The following is a 21,686-nucleotide window of genomic DNA, read 5'->3' on the forward strand; positions in this document are numbered from 1 at the left end:
ATGATTTTTGGGGCTCTCCAGGATGAACAGATATGCTTGCATCATTAAGCATACCATCAATGCAGGGCCAGTTTGCAAGCCTGAAAACCAATGCTGCTTTGCTGTTTTCCCCTGCCTATTCCAGAGAACGCTGGAGAAGGTGGGTTTCTTGGCCGAGCAAGGGGAGCAGAAGAGTACAGAGCAGCCAACAGGCTTGTTACCAGGGGCAGAAAACAACTCTGAGTCCACAAGTATTCTTCAAAAGCAAACAAATACTGCAACAAATCATCCATAAAACGCAGTCAAAAAGGACTTCATTTAATTAGTGATATGTAAAGACTTTTGCATAGAAAAAAGGTTAACAAAGTAATGCATAAAAGACCGACTAGGTACAGTATTTTTAAAACAAATATTTTAAAGTATATTTTGCATAATGTTTAACATTTTCAATGCTTATTGCTTTCTCCACACAGCAGAGAAATCAAGTGCATAATAATACATGCTGTGTTTTATTTTTATTTTCTTTTCTTTTTTTTACATAAAATCTCTAGTTCTTGACTGGTTGTATTAAAATACTTAGGTTATTTTAAGTCACTGTAATAAAAATGAACGCAAACCATTTTATGCAGCACTAGTTATCTGGGTATTGACAAAATAATTTACTCACATCCCATTAATACATTCATTTTGGTTTGGAATCAAACCCACATTACAATGTTGGCATGTTAGTAGCCAATTTAAAAGTCGTCCCTACCATAACTTCATTCATACCCAGAGTGATCATTCTCCCAGAAGTTGATAGTGAAAAGAAGAGGGATCTTGCACTGAATCGGCTATAAGTGAATGTCCAAATACAGCTAAATAAGTTAAGTTGAACTCTTACAACACTGAATCTCTTGTATTGGCATGAATCAACTCTATCCAAGTGTGCACACTTTCAATAGGTGGCTACTTCTGGGTGCATGACAAATTCACTGTTTGTGCAGATAGGAGCTAGCACCAAGTTTAAGCCATAAAAATGGGTGCCTCAGGGCTCACAGGCAGTACTGAAACGTTCATTAATCCCAGCACTGATAAGATAATTGCTTTTGCCAATGCTATGCTAGACGTCACAATTTGGCAAGTCTGTACAAAGAAAGTGAACTAAGCGAGAACTAGGCCTGTCAAACTAAACATTCTTCCTCGGCATTCTTTTGGCTAAAAAAACCTTTCTCCTTCAAGAGCACAATCTGCCCTGGAAAAGTATCCTAGTTCTGGAGCTGAACGCAAAACTTCCCCTCTCTCCCATACCATATTCATACCTGTGCAATGTTATTTGTTTTAGCAGAACACACACACACATATATATATATTTATTTATTATTTTTTCAATGTCAGGCACTTATGAAACTGGAACTCCTTTTCTAGCCTGGGGAGATCTGGTAGATGCAACCCTCACCTCTCTGCCAAACAAGGATGCATAGCTGGAGAACTATTAGTTCTAATGTCTACGTATTCCTACGTATGTTGCAGGAAACCTCTACATGCCGACATGGTCACACTGTTATGAAAGCCATTGCTGCTCCCTCAAGGTGCCTCCAGCAAGTGAAACGGAGAAGAAGAAGAAGGCGTCTCCCCATGTCCTCTCCGACACCGGCAGTGAGGATGGGTAATCGCCGTTCCTCGGTGGGCCCGCCGGCACCGCTCAGGCCCCTCGGGTGAGGCTGAGCAGGGAGGACGCGGCAGCGCCGGGGCTGGGTGCGGGGATGGCGGCTCGTGGCTGTGAGCACATGCACGCGTGCTGACAGGGAGAGGAGGGAGCTGCAGTGGGAAGAGCTGTGTGTGGCCGGGGTGGGGGGGACTTAAAAGGCTCCAACTTCAGTCCCCCAGGGTCGGTAGGGTTTCGTGCCGCCGCCGGTGCCAGCCTGCTGAGGGCTGGCAGAGGCTGACACGGCCAGCGGAGGGGTGATGGCGGTGGCCGCGGCCACGGCGGCGGCGGCCGCGCTGGGGGGCAGCATGGGGAAGGTGCCGGTGAAGGAGAGGGGGAAGCTCTGGGCCGCGGCTGTGGCTGCTGCTGCCGCGGCGTGAACAGTGGCCGACAGGGACAAGAGGGAGGTAGAGAGAGGAGGGACACAGGGAGCGATGCTGCCGGCGGAGGGGACTCTGAGGGCGGCATCGGCGTGGGCGAAGGTGGCCGTGAGCAGGGCGGAGCCGTGAGGGGGCACGTCCGAGGAGAGTCTGCACGGGCCGGCGTCGGAGGCGTGGTGGAGTCCGTTCGGCTGCAGCAGAGCGGCCGGCAGGTGGTGGAAGGCGGCGGCCCAGTGGTGAGGGTGCAAGGGGTGGTGGTGGTGGTGGACCATGGAGGAGGTCATGGCAGCAGCTTCCCTCTGAGAGGCGCAGGTGCTCAGGTGGGACACGAGTCTAACGCGCAGAGGGTCGGATGTGTCGAGGCCTTCCACCGAGGTCAGGTACCTCGCCACTTCTGTCAAGCACTCCCGGAAGCCGATGCTCATGAAATCCATGGCCAGGGAATGGGCGTCAAAATAACCTGCAAGGGGAGGGCAAAATACGTGTTGAATATGGATCTGGCCAACCGAACCCTGGCTCAGCCACCGCATTTCCCGTTTGCCATTTGTGGGTTAAGATGTGCAACAGAAGTTTGTTCTCTGGTCTGTAAAATGATCTCTGTGACCATCCCTGTAATGTAATAGGCTGCAGTTGTTTATGCAGACCATATACAAATGAAAAGAAGTAAGTCCATAAGACACTTAAAAAGATACATGATGCCTCTCCTGAAATTCCTCAGCAAGCTGCTGCAGTGCAATGTTGATCCTGTATGTGTGAATGAGATGCTTATCCACACAAAGAAACAGGCTGGAGATCAGAGAGCTTGCATGTACTACCCTGCCTTTTCTTCCCTACACTGGCATTCATCCTAATGCTTTCAAACTATTTCTTGACATGGTGAGGTAGTTGTTGTCGCTGCTGCTGGGGTCCCATCTACTTCACAGAGTCATTAAGACAATATGACATACGGTGTTGCTTAACTACAAACAAAAAACATCTTGTGATGACTCTGCACACACACAATAAAAAGCTTTACTGAGAAAACGTTTTATGTAATGCCATTGCTAATTTGGAGATGGAAGACTGACAGTCATATGGCCCATGAGGTATTTCAACAAACAGCAACTGGAGCTCCATAGGCTTGGGACAAAAAAGCATTTGAAAAAAAAAAAGTTTTATTAAATGCACATGAAAGGATAAAGGGTTGAGCATAAAATCTTGCGTTTAACTTGCAGCTCTTGAACCACAAAAACCTATTCCACTTTTTAGAATTTTCCTATTTTAGTTTAAATGTTGTCTCCTTGGGGGAATCATATCCTATCCATTCCCAAGTTGGCATGGTGTTTTTCCTCTCACTTTCAACAAAAATTTTTTGGTATGTGATGTGTGTCAGTATATAAAGATCAAGTGCCCCTCTTACGGTGGAACGTGGCAGCAATGCCTTGTACTCTGTCATGAAATAATCTCGGCCTTTCTGAAAAATTCTAGCACTTTAGATGGCTTTTTTCATTTTAATCAATTTTCAGGCTAGAAAGAAGCACTTCCACCACTGCATGCCCACATTATAGAATTAACTCAGGCACATTTATCCATGTTGCTCCAAATCCCCTGCCCGCTATACACTCCCTCTAGCCAAATCACGACGGTGCTTTTGCTGCAAGCCTACTTGCTCATCTGAACCTGAGTGAAACTCTGGCGCAGCCAGCAGATCAGCGAGCGTGAGGAGTTGAGGACTCCTGTCCTCAAGTGCTGACTCCTCACAGCTTTCTTCCTGCCGGGTCCACTGCGACCAAAGGTTTGAGCGAGCTCCTGAGAAACGTGGCCAGGCGTGCCAGCAGCAGTGAGATAGATAGCAGGGCACCTTCTCAGCTGCCAGTCAGCCTGGTGTGGGGACTGCTGCTGTGCCGGAGGCTCCAGGACTCCAGCAGCTTCAGAGGGGCTGACGCAGAGCCAGAACCACTTCCCAGCCCTGGCCACGAGTCAGCCAGCCTGGGAGTCCTGAGAGCCCTCGGCTCAAGCCAGGGCTTCCCGGCCTCCCTCCCTCCTGGACTGGAAGAGATGTGGGGGATGTGGTTGTCACCAGCCTCCCCTGAGTCTGAGCTGCTGGCTCTGTGACAAGCCATCCCAAAGCCCTGGCGATCCTGGCTCCCTTTCAGTCTCCTATGGTGGCCGAGGCATGAAAACAGAGGCTAGATGAGATCTGGGACTCCCAGGCTCCATTATATTTTGATGGTTATCTTTTCCCGGTTTCCCCTTCATCAGCTTCCCCCTTCTGAGAGAGACTTAAAAATGTTGTTTCTCATTTCTTTCCCAACCCACAAACATCCTCCACGGTGTGCACATGCCAGTGTTTTGCAGTGAACAGGAACTCTTGTTTTTACCTCATCTGTCCTGGTAACCCACCTGCTGCACACAGGTCACTTAAGCTACATGAACCCAGGTGTCATTCACTCAAGATAAATTTGTAGTGAAGCTTCAATAAAACCACACTGAGTTCTCTGCAAGCAACTCACTATTGATAAATCACTCCTCCCCTGTGCTTGCTTGCACCACCAGCAAAAAGCCCTGGCCTTTGGCCAAAATAATAGCTCAATGTGAATAGAAGACTGTCCACAGAACTGTCCACACCTGCGTCAGGGTGGCAGAAACACGGAGCCTGCACAGGACCTGAGAGGCATCTGCCTGCCTGCCTGCCTGCCCAGGCAGCTCTGAAAAGAAGGGGCAGAAGCAGTGTTGGGTTTCTCACCTGCACTGCCCACCTCGGGATCAGTGTGCTGAGTGGTGGCCAAGCCCATCCCAACTTGCCCAGTCCCACCCACTCCCCATCATGGATGTCCTCCTTTCTGTGTGAGGAAGAGGACAGTCCTTAATGCAGGGCAGCAAATGGGTATCAGGACCCATTTCTCCTTTCCTCAGAAAGAAGTGATTGTCCCTGGTAAAAATGAAGAAACTAATTTTTTTGCTGATACAAAAAAAAATCCTCTGGCACACAAGATGAATTACAAAGAGGGAAATCAATACAAATAAAACAAATATCTACTTTAAAAATACTCTTAGAAATTATATTTAAAACTGTTAGATTGCCAAGTAAAACACTAAGAAAGCAGGAAATGCAGGCTTAAACTTTACCCAGTACTCATTCTCAAACCTCTTTTTCTTACAGTTTCTTAATCTGTGCAGTGAGATTACTCTTATCTCTAGGACAGAAGGAGCAGATAAAGTTGTAGTATTTGTGAAGTGATCAGGTATTATTGTGATGGGCCACCCACTGTGGATCGTGGTGTGAAAGGCAGTAGCAGAAATAAGCCTGTATTGCCTCTCCCTGCACCACAACATTCATCCTTTCCCGCACTGCCACAGCTATGCCAGTGTCAGCTGGGGCAGGAGGGACATGGAGCAGAGACCAACCAAGGAAGAGAAGAGACTGCAAGGCCTGGGACTGCTAGCAACATGCAGTTTGTCCAACTGGAGCCAGAGGCTGGGCTCCACCAACACGTCTCTCTGTCCCACAGCTCCCATCCCAGGCATTTCATCCCCTGCTCCACTTGGCCACCTGACCTGACCCATTTATATAAAAATCCTCTGCATACTTTTTTTGGGCAGGGAAGCTGGGGAAGGAAGCTTCCTGATAGTTGAGGTCTCCATTTGGGTTCACCTCCTGGCTGTCCCGTTGTCGGTGCAAACATTGGAGGGCTGGGAGCTGCTGCAGCTCCTCAGAGGAACAATGTGCAGCGTGACGCGGGGGTCAGGCTGGGATAGCTGAGCCACACATCGCATGGGGAGGGTGAAACGAAACAGCCACCACTTCCCTCAGCAGCCAAGCACTCTGTGCTCCCTGCAGCAAGGGAGACAGAGCTTGTGGAACCAGCACACAGCCACACACTCAGAGAAGGCACCATCACTCGGACACACAGAGGATCCGAATCACCTGAACACAGACTGCACAGCCATGATCAATTCTGGCATTTCATAACTTTCAAGAGTGTATCTTTAGCAACTACAGTGCTTTCTCAAGGACTTTTTACATATATGTCAACCTTCTTTAAATTTAGTACATTTCCTGAGGAATCAAGAGACATGTCTGTTACCTGATGGGCAATAAAATTCCTTTCATCTCTTATCAAACAAGTTTCCCATAACTTTTAAGCTTAAATAGACTCCTAGAAAAAACTCCTTAACACCTACCGAAAAGGTGTGTCAGCTTGGCGTTAATTTTCACAAATAACAAAACACCAGCTTTTAACATGCTTTCCTATAGCCATCTGCTGTTAGGCACGCACTGACTCTGAGCTGAGTTTTTAATTGCTGCAAGGTACGGAGAGGAGCATAATTCAGTCATACACTAAAAACTTTGGTCAAAAAACAAGTAAGAGAGACAGCAGCAGTTTCTTTTCTAGCCTTTACCTATATGGTATAGTGGGTGAGTGAAGAATCAGCTGGCTCCCATTACAACAATTCAAAGCATGATCATGGTTGATGGCACGGGACCATGCTTATGGAATGCCAGCAAGTTTTTCGCTCCAAATAAGTTCCAAAATCATGACTACACAGAACACCTCGTGGGTGGCTGAAACCATCTGGCCTCCAGCCTTGGGACTGTCAGCTTGCACAAGCGAGGTACGCTCGACTCCCGGCGCTCGGCTGATCTAATGGGTCAGCGAGTGCAGCCACTGCGTCACGCCAGCACCCATTAACAGGGAGCTATGCCAGCCTCTGACACACAAATATAGCATAGAAATGGGAGTGCAGAGAGCATTGCCTGCCTACCCACTTCATCAGATACCTGGAGATGCACAGAGCAAGACTGGGTTTTGTTCAGGTGAATGAGATGGTCTAACCTGGAACTGAAAAGTCTTTCCAGAACAAAGAAAATATTTAAACATAAATTAAAGTTCTTCTTCGTTCACTTACTTCAGTATAGCAGCTCAATAATGAGGTTTAGCGTCAGGTTTTCTGCTACACAATTGTTGCCACAAACCTCCTGTTTATGTTTGGTGTTTGTGTATTTGTTTTGTCTCCCTGTGCAGATTTCAGTGCTCTTTGGAAACCCCAAACAAATCTCTGACTGGGCTGCCTGTGAATGAAGCCTTTACTCCCACAGTGTTATGAAAGCAAACACAAGCCCAGGGTCAAGTGCTTCTTTTGTCCCAGTAGCTCTTTCCCACGAGTTCAATCCTGCCATTAGCATTGATTTCCACTCCTTTAATCTGGAAACGCCTATCACAGCTCCTCAAAGCACTTTTTTTTATGAGATTTCCCCAAATATTAGAAAAAAAAATTGTTGGCTCCTTACCTTTCCCTCCTGTTGCCTGCAGCATCTTCAGATGATCCACTGTCATTTGCAGTATTTCCGCTTTTTCTAATTTGGCTGATCCCTTTGAGATAAGAGAAACATATAAATAAAGGCTTACGAGTACTAGAAACTTCAATTTGATATACTTTCCACTGAGCTCAGCCTTATGGTTTCAATTTCCCCTATCATTAGGACATTCTCTGCTTAATTCTTTCGTGAGCATCTGCTTCCCAGACTTGGTCTAAGGACTAATACCGTCTCCCTAATTTCCCTTTATTAGGGCTATACCTCAGCACAGCTCTGGCCTTGAAGGCAGTGTAGAGATGACATCTTCAAGAAATGAGAGAAATACGCAACTTTCTGGACTTCCCTTTTAACAACAAACACAAGGGGAGAGCTGGCAGGAGGGTATGTGTGGCCACAGGTTAGGACCCTGCTGCAAGGTTACTTTTTGTGCTATTACCGGTAGGTGTCCCTGCGGACACACACCCAGCACTGTCCCTCTCTTCATGGCCTGTTAATTTGCAATGTGTCATTTGGTTGTTGAATATTCCATTCTTATTTTTTAAATTAAAAAACTGCCACGCAGTCCACAGTATTTTAAGTTAGTGAGAGGCCTACTTTGCAAAGACTAAATACTGGGAAAGAGTGTAGCTCCTCTGTCAGTAAAAATATTTTCTGACACTAAGAGTGGCTCACAGAGCTACAAGAGATACTGGAAAAGTACAAAATAGAACTCAAAAGGTAGTATTGATAGATCAATGTATAAATAAAACTATTTTGCTTGGTAGCATTCCCTTGGATATCTGGAACACACCCAGACAACACAAATGCTATTCCAGTGCAAGAGATCATCCCTTGGCATCAGTTAAAATCAGGGCCGCGCAAGCTGCAGCCACCAGCGCATCACATCCTACCAGCCAATTTTTTTTCTCTTAGTTATCACCTGGGCCACCTCACTGTCTCAGCCAGCTTCTCCCAGGTTGCCCATTTTTGAGCTGGGCAAAGCTTACCCGGCGCTGTGCAGCCGTGCTTCAGAGCGCTCATCTCTGCCACACTCGGGAGCAGCACGGTGGCTTGGGAAGGGAGGGAGGCGGAAGCGAAACTAAACCTCCAACTTGGAAACTTCAGTGAGCTGAATGTCAAGGAGCTGGGCAAGGACTGATGACTTTGTCCTTGGCATATTGCGGGAAAATGGTGGGACTTTCTGATTCAAACACAGCACATCTCATTTTTATGGCAGTGCCTTTTTTTCAATCTGCTTATTGCTCTCAACATACCAACGTTGATGTGCGTGTGAATTTTTGGTCAGAATTCCCCGTTTTACATGCAGCTACATCCTGTAACTTTCTCAGACTTCATCTTTTCCATAGACACAGTACAAGCCGTCTCAGTGAGAGTGACTAATAGCTGAAAACTGCATGGTGCTGGGTAATTTCCAAAGGCTCTGTAGGACTTGTTTTAGAATGTTTGTGGTTTTCAAGAAATAAACAATAAAATGGGACAAACAACTGTTGTCTCTTGCCCCTGTTTATCTAGCTGAAAATATCCCTGTCACTGTTTTGCCAGAACCAACGCAAGGGCATAGTGACAACTACCAGTTACTAAAAATCATATTGCAGGTGACACAAGAGATGCTCTCAACCAACACTTCAAATTTATTTTTTTCAGCCAGCTTTTGCTCAGGCCAGGGATGAAACAGGCCTAACACGGTGCGGTGTTTGCCACGTAGTTACTACTTATATTCAGCACCTCCCAATCCTGCTCTCAGATTTTACTTTCTGGGCTTTTTTTACTATTACAAGGAAGTCAGGTTATTTATTTTCATATGTTTCATTTTTATTGAAACATAGTGTCACTTGCATATATCCAGCAATCTTCAGACACTTCTAGCAAAACAGGAACAAGGCTGAATATTGAATCAAAGCCCAAAAAATAAAATTCAAGATATGGAAAAAAAAATTTGAATGGAAAAACCAAAAAGCCTTTTTTTTTTTAATGAAACATTGTATTCCAATCTCTTGGTCTGTAATTTCTTGACCAAGGAGCTGAGTTGAAGTTAACTGGATCCTTTCAGACTTCCTACTAAATACTTTCTCACTGAAAGTCTGAATATATCACTGACTTCACTAGCTGACAAACACGGGCCTATTCCACCTCCTAATGCACTAGTTCTAAAGAGTAATCTTAAAACATGAATAATCCAGACTGTCTGCTCCCTTTTCAGGAAATTGGACTGATTTGCTTGCAATGGAAAGTAAAGATTTGAGAAAAAAAGGTCTGTTAAAGTAGTGACAAAGTAAATTATATTTAAAGATTTAGACAGAAAGCTAATTTACATACAGGTTTAGGGACTTGTGTTGGGTTTGTGTATCTTTATTTTTTATTTAATATGGAGTAAAGCACATTTTTAACAAAACCACTACTGGAATTCATCGAAAGAACAGAGGCAACATGAACACAGTTACCCTTAAGGGAAAAACAAGCCAAAGAATGGAAATGTTTTTCAGCCTTATAATGAATTATGTTTCTAATAGTTATGCCACAACAAAGCATTTTATTGAAATGCCTGCTTTGTGCCAGATCAGGACACATACAGTATTATTTTAATGAGATTTACAAGAGAACTAACATTGCCAGATGAGATACAGAATTTATATTAAAAAAAAAAAAAAGCTTACTTGTTTTTCAAAAGCAGTTGGCACAAGCCGCCTCAGCTCTGATAAACTGTTATTTATACGATCACGGCGCCTTTTCTCTATAATCTATTCCCAAAAAAACAAAACACATTAAGTTTATAAAAATGAAGGGCAAAATCACAATATACAACATACAAATTGTCAAATGCAAAAATAATTAAATGAAACATACCCCTCTTCTTTTCTTTCTGGCCATGATCTGAGATGTTGTTGTTGGGGAATTTGATCGAATGACAGAACTATTACTTTGCCTGTGAAACAATAAAAGCACATCAGGTGTTGCTCAACTTGACACCGCTCTTTGAAGACACCTTAGGTCACCATATTACGTATGCATAGTCCCTCTAATGCCATTTTCAGTGCTTTTAAGAAGTGCCTTGTTGCACAGTGTTTTTGAAGGCAGCAATACATTTCAGTTTTGACTACCCCAGCATACATTTTGAAGTGACGTTTTGAATTTTCCAACACTGTAGGAAATAAAGTCCTTTTCTGTAGACAGTTTACTATCCAGTGCAGATTTCATTTTCTTCGCATATAAAGTCCTGCCTACCAAGCAGAGGCTGAAGAACCAGGCCCAAATCCACATGAACCATCTCTGTATGGCAACAGCAGTGGTGAGGGGACATACCCGATGACACAACCTCTGCCAGGCCTGCTGGGTTTCGACATTGCTGCCCATTGCTACACAGTCAGTAGATGGTCAGTACGATGCCAGGTGCCCAGCCTGGCTCTGCTGCATTGTCCAGGAGCAGAATTCAAAATCTGCTTTTAAAACTACACTACCCACGAGTACAAAGGTGCTCTTATTTCATCATGAGCGCGCAAAAAAAAAAAAAAATCAGTATCTTTTAATACTTATTTAGCCATCGATGAGGAAGAGATAGGGCTCTGGTCATGAACCTCTAAATTGGCAGGAGGAGCCCTGAAGCCCCTCAGCGTCCCCGCAGCGCCCAGCCCGACCCTCCCTGGGCAAACACTGCCCGCCCTCGGCTCGCACGGCGGGTTTGCTGAAGTTCAGCTGCTCAGGATCCCTGCTTACTTTCTACGGCTCATTTCCCACTGGCGCCGTGGGAAATGAGGTTGTTCGGCCTGATCAGGAACGATTTTGGAAAAGGTCTGATTGCAAATGGCAAATTAAGCGGAGCTAATGAACCGCAGCCCGGTGGCTCATACAGCTACTGGAGCGCTGCGCGTAATTTCGAGGCTCGGGCACTCCAAGCGCGGGGCTAATTTTTGGTGGGCTACGAGCGAGCTGCCAGCTGACCTGGAGGGGGACACAACACCTCTGAGCTCGGGGGGCCGCTGCCCCCACTCCCATCCCAAGGGGGTGTCCGGGTCTCCCCCTCGCCCTGCCCCAGCTCGGGGCGCACCCCGGCCCGCGCCCCCGACGGAGACGGCGGCCCCCGGTGTGCCCCACTTACCCCGAATAGTTGTTCTCGCTCCCCACGTCTATAGTCTCGTCCATATCGCTGTCTGAGGTAGTTTCCTCGCAAGGTCGCTTCATCGTGCGCACGGCGCGGAGGCAAAGATAAATAAATCCGGGGGGGCTGCGGGCACGGCACAGCTCGGCACAGCACGACTCCGCACCGCCAGCAGAGCAAACCCTCTCTGAGGCGCTTTCCCACGCCGCGGCACAGCCTCAAGCCCGACGGCCCGCCCCCGGCAAGGCCCGCCCTGCCGAGGGTGACGGGCGGGGGCCGCCCACCGCCGGGGCGCGGAGGCGTGCGGAGGAGCGGCGGCCGCCCGGCGGGGGCCCCGCCGCCCTCGGCTCACGGCAGGCGGGGAGCGGAGCCGGCACGGGGCCGGGGAGGGAGGGGTGCGGGGTTCCGAGCATCCTCAGAGCTCGCCCTGCGGGGAGAAGGAGCAGTACGGGATTGTCCGATGCTGCCGGAAGAAGAAGGGTGGCCGGTGTCGCCCCGCTGTCTGTCTCTCACCGGGCATTTGGGACGATCCTGCTCCCCTCCACCCGTAGCACACGAGCCGGACCAGCCCCCTGCCCAGTGCTCCAGAGCCCCCGGCGGTGGCAGCAGCCCCGGTCTCCTTTCTTGCGGTGCCGCGAGTTGTGTTATCGGGCACACGGGAGTGCGTTCGAGAGTTGTGTAAGTCCCGGGAAATGTATAAATCCCCCCGGGCTGGGCGCGCCTCCCCGGCCGCCCCGTCCCGCTGGGTTCCACGGGCGCGCCGAGGGCTAGCGGGCGCTTGCAGGGCCGGGAGCCAAGCACAGCGATAATCCCTGCTGGGAACGACTTGGGAGGAAGTTTAGCGTCTCGTTTACGGGAGGATCTGCAGCAGGCGGGTTTTATTTTGCTTTTGTTTGGGATTTCCCCACCCCGTTTGTTTGTGTTTTCAAATTCCGGATTCCTGACAAAATACATTCGGAGTAGTATGTTCTCCGCAGAAATTTAATCTTTCAACTGCGGCGACTGCCCCTGCCTGCCTGTTCCCCCCTGCATCCCCTTTGCCACCTTCCTAGGAACGTTTTTCTCCCGCCCGTGCTGTCGGACGCTGGCCGAGAGGGGCCGGGACGGGGCGGGAGGGTTCGGCACCAGCTTGGGCACCTCAGCCTTATCCTGGCTCTCGGCGGCACACGGAGCGGCGGTCGTTCAGCAGCCCGGAGGACTTGAAGGCTAGCGGCGAGGGAGCTGCCCTTGCTATGACTCGGTGCCTTGTCGGGACAGGGGCAGCCCCCTCGCCGCCCCGCCTGGCCGCTCGGGGCTCCGGCAAGCAGCACCTGCCGGAGAGAGAGACGCGGGCAGGAGCTGCCGGCGTCGCCGCAAAATGACAGAGCGGCCAAGAGTCTCCCTTTCAGCGCGGCGTGGCCCCGCCACCCTCACCGTGGCCGCACTGCTCTCGCCTCTCCGGGTTTCCAGGCGGCGACAGCACGACGCTGCTCCGGACAGAGGGAGGGAGGGAAGAAAGGCCGGAGGGGCCGATGACTCCGGCTTTCCTTGCGGGGCAGGCTGCGAGCTCGATGGGCCGGAGGGAGCGGGCACCTTCCCGGCGCGGACCCGCGCGGCAGCGCCCGTGCCGCTTCTGCCTGCGGGCGGAGTTTGCCCCGGCTGCTTTATATTTAGCAGCCGACGGTACCAGTGACTCAGTTTTCCACTCGGTTAAATCCCGTGGAAGGTACAGGTGGTTTGGTTCGTTCGCGGGTGTGCGTGCGGCACAGGGCCGTTGCGAATGAGAAACCCGCGCCAGCTCTTTTGTACGCCGACATCCGCCATCTCCGCAATTATATTTGGTGGCACGTCGGGTGTTTGCCCTTTCATGTGGATGTTGCTACTATGTAAAGGAACAGCGGGATTTCATGCCTCATTGCCCTACCGGGACATCCTTTTCATGCCCGTATTTGCAGAGTTACTAAAAGCTCCGCGGCTGCTCACTCGCAACAGAAGAGAGCGTCTGCGGGAATGGCGAAGACAGCTCCAGGGAACTTGGGACGCATTCCCCACAATGGCCCCTTTGATGGGATCTGAACAAAAAACCAAACCAAACTAAAATACAAACCTCACCCTCAAAAAAAACCAAACAAACAAACAAAAAAAAACCACACACAAAAAAACCCAAAAAACAAAAACAAAAAAAAAAAAAAAAACCCAAACCCACGAAATAAATCCCCAGGAACAAACAACCCTAAAATGTATCGGGATCTCTCGGGAGAAGTGGACTAGCAGGAGCAGCCTGTGGCGCCCGATTGCAATCTGAAGCACAAACGCTTTAGGAATCTGGGATTAGGCTCAGCAGTTTCAGTGCTCGACGTCGGAGTTTCTAGAATATTTTAAAAATCCCAATAAACAACAAAAAAAATTACCACCCCAAATTATATTTCGTTGTCTGTGCTGTAACGACACAGGGAGACCTGAGAGAGCAGGGCCTGCTCCCGTCGGGACCCCCGTGCTGGGCGCCCCGGGAGCGGCCGGGAACTGCTGCCCTGCCTCCTCAGACATCGCCGTTCAGTGCAGGGCGAGGTTTGGCAGGTCTGACTTTGAGCCCGAGTTACCCGGCCTGGGCTGCAGCTGCTCGAGAGACGCCTGCACACACGGGGAGGGAGGGGGGACACAGGCTCGAGCGTGGGTGTCCGAATCGCCGCTAAAGCACGCGGATCACCCGGGGATGTTGGTGCGTTTCCGAGCTGTCTCGGGGCTTTGCACAGAAATCTTTCATGTCACGCGTCGGTGCCGCTGGATTTGTAATTTCTGCTCACTCTGGAAATAGCTCCTGCTGCTTTATGGTATTTTTTTCCCCTGGGGCACAACTCCCGCATGCTGTTTTCCTACAGAAACCTGAGCTATCCTATGGTAACCTCCCCGAGCAGAGCTTATGTCAGCGTCGTCGATCCGGCTGCTAAATCCTCCTGGCAGCCTCGCTAAGGGCCCTCCTCCGGGAAACTTCTTTTTTATTCTTGCCCAGATAAGGGATTTCGTTTGTTTGTTTTGTTTTTAATTATTTTTGAGAGATCTGCCTGCTCCTTGGGTGAGAAATTTCGGCCTTTCCCGGGTGGCAGCGAGGAAGGCACGCCCTTGCACCTCTGCCCGGTGTCAGGCTCTCCCTGCGGCAGGTGCGCTGCGACAGGCAGGGGCTCCGTGGCGCGGCACCAGCACCGCGACCCACGGGCCAAGCCTCTTGGTGTGCTTTGGTGCTGGCTGTATGGCACACGTGTCTCTTTCTCCAGTGGCCGCAGCGAGGATCCCGGGAATCCTCGCTGCGGCGGCATTGCCCGCTCAGCTGCAGCACGCAGCGCTGACAGCCGCGCAGTCGAAGCGCAGAGAAACGCATCTTTCGCCGTTCCCCGTTGCTTTTCCCTCCAAAGGGAAAAAGCCGGGCGGACTCGCCGCTTCCCGCCAGCCTGGAGGCCGCGGGACAGCCCCTGCCTTCACCCACCACCCACGCCAGGCAGCTCTCCCTGCAGGCCCCCCTCGCTCCCGGATCTCCCGGCAGCGTTTCCCGGGAGAGGAGGCCCCGGCCGGCGGCTCCGCGGTGAGGGCTCCCCGGCCCGCAGGCTTCCTGTCCCGGCCGGGGGGCGTCGGGGGGAGGCCGAGCAGCTCCCTCTCTCTCCCTCCCTCCTTCCTGCTTTCTTGTGGGTTTGTTGTTTGGGGGTTTTGTTTGTTTGTTTTTACTCTCGTGGTGCTGGCGGTGCCTGCGGGGCCTGGTGGGTCACACGAGGCCGGCCCGGCGCCCCGGCCCCGACAGGCGCTGAGCCGTGGGGGCGCTCCCAGAGCCGGCTTGCCAAGTAAGCAAAGCACTACATTTCTCGCTACGTCTAGAGAGCCGGCTCCCGTGGGGAAGTGACTCTCTTCTGCTCCGTTCCCGAAAATGAAATTTCCTATCCCCGAGATTTCAGGATTTTACACGTCTCTGTGAGCCGTTTAGGATTAAGTAGGGAGTTCAGAGACTATTTTTAAAATGTGCATGGCCTTCTGAAGGAGCTGAAGTTTTGTTCAGCAGCTCTCTTCGAGGGGACTCAAGATCGTCCCGAGTTTCTTTACTGAACACGGTAGGTACTCGGACTCCAAGTCTTTGAGGATTTTTTTTTAAACTTTACTGTCTCCTTCTTAAAAAGCCATTTGCATCCTTCGCTCAGTAAGCAGCCTCTTGGGGATAGCTGTTCTACTACTTTTAAGTTTCTTTCTCTATTAGGAAACTCTTGAGAACAGGAGAGAAATGCAATTCCCATTCATGGACTGTGGACCATGATACTGGCTTTGTTGGGTTTTTTTGGGGGTTTTTTTTGGCTTTTATTTTTTTTTTCTTGATGGACTCATCACTAACTGCCAGGAAAACAAGAGAAAATGCCTCCTTGATTTTTTTTCCCTGATGTGATTGTAAATAGATGATTAAAATGGTTTCTGGCCACATTCATACCAAGGTGGGATGGACAGACTGAAGAAAGAGCAGAGAGCTGAGTAAACCACGTGTGACAGCTGAATGAAATAATGCTCAAAAAAAAAAGTCTTTAAAACGTGGCTTTGCTTAGACAGTGGCTACACACAGGTGGAAGTGGATGCATGACATTCCATGCAGGTCTGTATTGTGTAAGAGCATTTGACTATTAGCTGGGGTGTAGGATTTTTGCCAATGGATCACAGTAGGGCCTGATCCACAGGTGATTCCTGTGGTAGTACAATAACCCCACAGATACTGCTAAAATTGCAATTCCCTGAGATGGATGCAATCACTCCAGTAGATCACTTCAGTTTTGGGAAGGATAAAAAGTGCACAAAGACTTGCTACAATAAATTTTAAGCTAAAGATGATGGAGGAAAAAAACGTAGGAAGGAAGATGCAGTGAGTATTTATAGACCTTTCTAAGTAACAACTTTTAATGTTTATCACTGAGCTACACCTCCACAAATCTGATCTTGGTCAAGTAGTGAAGCTGACTATTGGGATTTTAGGCTGATGACAGAAAATGTAACTCTGCATCTCCTGCAGTGTGTCACACTGCTTCTCTGTTTTCAGTGCCTACAGGGGTCAATGAATGCACCCTCCTGGGTCGAGTGCTTCCTCCTGGCCCCTAGTCAATAGGTGCTGCGTGTTTGTCCAGAGCATGAAATGCTCTCCCTGAGAGCTGTCACTACATTGTAGGTGACACAGAAAGACAGAACACCTCCTCTGGCTCCCACTGTCTGGTGATAACGAGCGTGATTGAACAGCACCCCAAGGAAGGGCAGCTGGAGAGGACAAACCCTGCAGCTGAGCGCCGCATCCTTAACTCTTTGTACCTTGGCACACTTCCTATGTGAGCTCAGACATTCAGGACAATTAATTTAATTAACAAAAGGTGTAAATTAAAAGTGTCTGTGAACTGTATTGAAACTCAGTTTGCATGCTCTTATTCACAACAGAACTGGCTGCAATTTGATTTAAATTAACTCGCTTTCAGAATAAAATAACATTGACTAAAATAAAAGCAGCTTTAATTTTGAATGGATGTTTACATAGAATTGTTTGTGGTTTAACTAATCCACTCTAAATATTAAGTCTGTTGACTTTCCCCGGCACTTCCATCTAGGCTAGTTTGCTTTGTGCCTCTATTTTAGGCTCCTATCACTAAAATGGAAATAGTATTTGCCTGCTAAAGTTTAAAGTCATTGTGTGAAGGATCTTGGTAATGACAGCATTTTGCCTGATACTCAGTATACATGTTCTGCAAAAGCCAGGTCTGTATTTTCTATACATGTGCAAAGTTCTTGCCAGGTAATATTTTACGACTGTACCCAGCTGTGCATGACCAGGGGAGACATGCAGCGGTGGAGAATTAGGACATCATCGTGGATTTTAGACTTTGACTGAACATCTCCTGGGATTTGGCTCTCTTTTTTTTTTCGAAGACTATGGGCCAAGATTTAAGAACTCTCTAACTTCAGTCATCCTAATGAACGGCTTCAATGGTGTTAAAGGGAACTAGGGCACTTCCTTTTCTAGTGGAAATCAGGCCACTTAATTACCTCCAGAACCTAATCTCACAGTTTTTTGCACAACATGAATAATGAACTTCAATCTGTTTTAGCGGTAGTGCTATTAAAATCCATAGATCTGTATCAATAAAACTATGCTATTATAATGGAAATGGAGTACTTGTAAAAATGAGCACATAATCACTTTCTCATTGAAACTCATTTCTGTTGAAATAAATTTTTACAGTGGTGAGGCATGGTTTAATTCACTAGTGACTGTGGCAAGTATAGATAAACACATCCTGTGTCAGAAAAGGGGAACTTCTTGAATTTTTGTAATAAAAACTTGGTGGATTTTGAACTAAAGCAATTCTATCTTTTTTTTTCTTTTCTTTTTCAGTTCCTTCTTCCTTGTCAGCTTTTTACAGCATGTTCCTTTATGTTTTTCATGCTGAATGGACTTTTCTTTTTTTTTTTTTTTTTGCTTTTTGGATTCCAAAAATTGGAGAATTGTCATTTTTTTGAGTTTTATTGTTGGTTGCTCCTCCAAGATAAAAAACCCCATGCTTCCCAGAGAGTTAAGAAGGAACCAATTTTCAAGGGAGTGCTAAGGTTTTATCCAAGATTTATTTATGAAAGAAAATAGTGTATCGTCTCCAGGCTTCAAATCTAGCTGTTACAATAAAGCACTTCACCTAATGCTCTAAAAATACTCCTTTATATAAACTGGGCATGTGATAGAAATAAACAATCTCAGATATTCTGGATAGATCCATGGTACTTTTGCAAACTTCCTCAGTAACAGCAGTCCTTATTGGCACTCGGAAGGGACTTTGAAACTACAGATCCTGCAAGGCTAGGTAAGTAAAAGGACACACTGAACATCTGCTTGTCAGTAGAAGAAATAAAAATTTTTTACTGGAAACATCTCCCAAGTCTCTGAAATAAAGCATGTAGGATCAACATGAATACTCAACTGATAAAATTTATACACAAATTAAACAGGCAGACATTCAGTCAAGAGCCAGGCTTGGATCAGAAGTTTGGATCAGGATTTTCAGCCAAAGAGAAACAGTTTTTCCCCAGACTGGGAGTTAGATACTTCCATGAATAGATGTCCATGTAGAGAACAGTTCATCTAAACTACAGTGAGTTCCCTTTTGTCACCTGCTGTCTAAGGGAGAGAAGTTGTCTCTGTTCCGTCCTGATGAGTCTTGTGTCTTACAACTGCCTGTACTTAAACAAGTATTTTCAGGATTCTTTAGTTACTATCATGTTTGATCCTGCTGAGCCTAATCAGGAAAACCTGTGTTAACTGGATATGACTTCTGCTTCAAGAAGGAAATTGAAAAGCTCTCTCTGCAGGAGCTGGGCCTAATTCCAATTTTCTTCTTACTTCTAAAAGCAAACAAGTTTGTGAAGGTATTTTTGATTTATAGTGATAAACATTTTTCTCTCATTCAAAATATTATATTACTTTGTTAGTATTTTATTTTAACATATTTCTAACTAATTTTATTCAGTGTATACTTTTTGTTACACATGGTTGAAAATAAATATGTCTCATTACAGCAAAGGTAGATCAGACTTCGAGAGAAAAGCTCTGCAGCTCAGAGGACGTGTCAGACTTAAAAAAGTGTTCATTGTCAGTGACTTAAAAAGCGTTCACTGTTCTTTCTGGTAAAAGAGATAAAAAATTCTGTGCAGACTGAAGGCTTTCCAAAATGCTAAATGCTTTCCTTTGCTTGGTAGGTTGTTTTCTTGTGTTTCATTTTTATGGCAGATGTTAACCAAAGCACACTTAAAATTACTATGAGAGCAGTTTGCTTGCAGTGCTTGCTGGTTCTGTGCGAGTGCCGGTGCTCACCTTTGCAAGGGGCAGAGGTGCCATTTTCGGACCTGTGCTATTCCTTTTTCGAGCTCCATCACAGGGCCTGAGGTGGCTGGCAGCACTTCCTGAGCCCTTCAGCCTGGGAGTCTCCTTCCCTGGATGTATTCAAAAGCTGACACAATCCCCTAATGTGCCCTAGGGGGACCCTGCCTGTGCCAGGGGGTCGGAATAGATGCCATGCAGTGGTCCCGCCTGACCCGATCCTTTCTGTGGCTTTGTAACCCTTCTGGAATTACAGAAAATGGACACCCCTCTGCCAAAACACCATGAGGTGCCAGGGTGTAAAGGATAAAACCAGATGCTGCTATTTCATGTTTCCTCCCTTCAGCCCCCAGCTTAGCCACTGTTGTATTGTTTTTGACTTTGGAACACTTTTTTAACTGAAGACTTTAGCTTCATTTTCTGAGCCGAATCTCAGGTCTCTGAAACTTTCTCTTCTTTATGTCATTGCTCCTACTTGGAAAGCTGCCCTGGCCTTCTGCAAACCTTTCTCCTTAGCTTTGTTTCTGACTTGCTTTATTTTCTAGTGCTCTTCATGAAACATGCTGCCTTCATTTTGCTAGCTCCTTCTCTGGGAGCAACCTGATGATGTCTTCTGGATTGCAGCTCACAGAATTTTCTAGCAATGACTTCCCAGTCACAGAATGGCTTTTATGTGATGTCTCTTTTGATAGACTCCTTATCTTCGTATGTCCTTTTCCCATCTTTGTCCTTCGCACAGTCAATATTGAACTTCTTAAAGCTCATCTTCTCTGCTTCCTTGAACAAGGCTGAGGACATCAGTTCTCTCAGTCTTGGAGAGAAAGGCTTATAATGCTGGTGTCTTCTCTGCCCTCTTGTTTGCTTAAATGTGGAAGTTGTCTCCAAGTGCAGCTATCAGATCTTCCTACAGAAGCAGAGGATAATTTGACTTTTCTGCTAGGTAGGCTAAACTTTGTTAAGGCTTCTGCCTGGCTTCCCAAGCACATCTCTCTGTATTTCTGGGCTTTTAGAAAAGCAATTCAGTTCATCCTCCTGGTAAATAGATCTGCCCACATTCTTCCTGTCACTGTCTGTGGACCACTCATTCCTACTCTGCCTGAGACACCCTGTCTTTAACATCTTCGCCCTTCTCCAGCCCTCCCTGGCCCCTGTCTTTTCTCTTACCATGCTCTCTCCTCCCTTCTTCTGGTAGTCTGCTCAACCCAGACTTACCTGCCTTCCCCATTTCGTGTGTGCAGTCTCTGAAGCTTTTTGGTGGGTTTTCCAGACACACTCAGGATCAGGAGTGGCTGTGCAGGGCTCCCACCACAAGGGCTGTGGTTATTGTCTGTGACATCTGCTCAGATTCACCATACTGATTTTCCAGGCTTAACAGTTGCTCCCCAATGCAGACTAGCTCCATTTTTTTTCAAGTTATATTACAAGAGCACTGCTAGTTTATCTCCTGCATTACCTTTAAATTGTCTCTGGGCCTAAGCATAGGTGCTGTAAACCCCAAGTGCACCCAGGATTACTAGGCATGTCCATGTCCCTAAGATGTCAGCCTTGGATCCCCTTCTGTCTGGAATCTGCACACTGAGGTACTTCAGCATGCATGAAGTTCTTTTTGTGAGGTGACATGTCAGAGCAGTGGCACTTAAACTCCATCACCCATCCATCTCTATGGGAGGTTTGGGTTTCTGCAATCAGAGGGGATTTTTCTTCCCTGATAGGGGAATTCCAAGCTGGCACAGCAGCCCACTGGCTCTGTCAGGGAAGAGAGAGGTGAGAGGGATGAGCTACAGAAACCTCCCTGCTGCTGCCTTCCTGCCAGAGGGGACAAACCTTCCTGCTGTGAGAGGGAGTCCGACAGTAAGGAGAGCAAGGAAAGCTGGCATTGAGTAAGGAGAAGGAATTGTCATGCAGAGCAATTGCCCTGTTGGAGGCAGTTACCGAGCACCTGCCTGTTTGAATTTGGTTAGTGCCCACACAGTGGGTGTGTGTCACTTGTGTCACTTGTATGCTCTGCTTCTGAACCCAGGTACCCTGCAGAGCTCAGGGCCTCAGGGCACAGTTTCACACAGAGTGAGATTTTTGCTGTGGTTACAGAAAGGCCGGAGTCCTTGTGTTCTGTAAGTCCATGGCATCATCTAAAGTCACCTAAATGTGTGTTATTAACAAAACAGCCTCTCATTTGTTTCATACAGTAAAACATAGCACAAATAACACATATTTAGATTTCCAGGACTACTCTGTCATGCAGAGTTTCTCCAGGAATTTTAACTTTCTTCTAATTAAAATAATCTCAGATAAAAGCACTGCAGTAAAGAGAGAAAGACAGCTAACATACCAGCTATAAAGAGAAGGTGCCAGCAATGCATAATGGTCTGGAGAGGAGTGTCTGTGGGAATTGTTGTGTA

At 47.5% G+C, this 21,686-nt stretch overlaps 1 protein-coding gene across 1 annotated transcript; it reads right to left on the reverse strand.

The window, feature by feature from the left end:
* Window positions 1–267: 267 nt before the first annotated feature.
* HEY2 (hes related family bHLH transcription factor with YRPW motif 2) lies at window positions 268–11,641 on the reverse strand. The gene is made up of 5 exons (XM_058020554.1): window positions 11,439–11,641; window positions 10,190–10,268; window positions 10,000–10,083; window positions 7,319–7,400; window positions 268–2,506 (listed from the first exon to the last, which is right to left on the reverse strand). The coding sequence occupies exons 1-5, from the start codon at window positions 11,519–11,521 to the stop codon at window positions 1,821–1,823; spliced, it is 1,014 nt and encodes a 337-aa protein (XP_057876537.1). The 5' UTR covers window positions 11,522–11,641; the 3' UTR covers window positions 268–1,820.
* Window positions 11,642–21,686: the final 10,045 nt, after the last annotated feature.

The sequence above is a fragment of the Melospiza georgiana genome, chromosome 3 (genome assembly GCF_028018845.1).
Source record: "Melospiza georgiana isolate bMelGeo1 chromosome 3, bMelGeo1.pri, whole genome shotgun sequence".
NCBI lineage: Eukaryota > Metazoa > Chordata > Aves > Passeriformes > Passerellidae > Melospiza > Melospiza georgiana.

Excerpts from the sequence above, each read along its gene's own strand:
- HEY2 (XM_058020554.1), bottom strand. The coding sequence starts at position 11,521 with ATGAAGCGACCTTGCGAGGAAACTACCTCAGACAGCGATATGGACGAG. Across the intron at positions 10,269-11,438 it reads AGCGAGAACAACTATTCGGG|GCAAAGTAATAGTTCTGTCA; the intron begins GTAAGTGGGGCA and ends ATTGTTTCACAG. Across the intron at positions 2,507-7,318 it reads GCAGGCAACAGGAGGGAAAG|GTTATTTTGACGCCCATTCC; the intron begins GTAAGGAGCCAA and ends CTCCCCTTGCAG.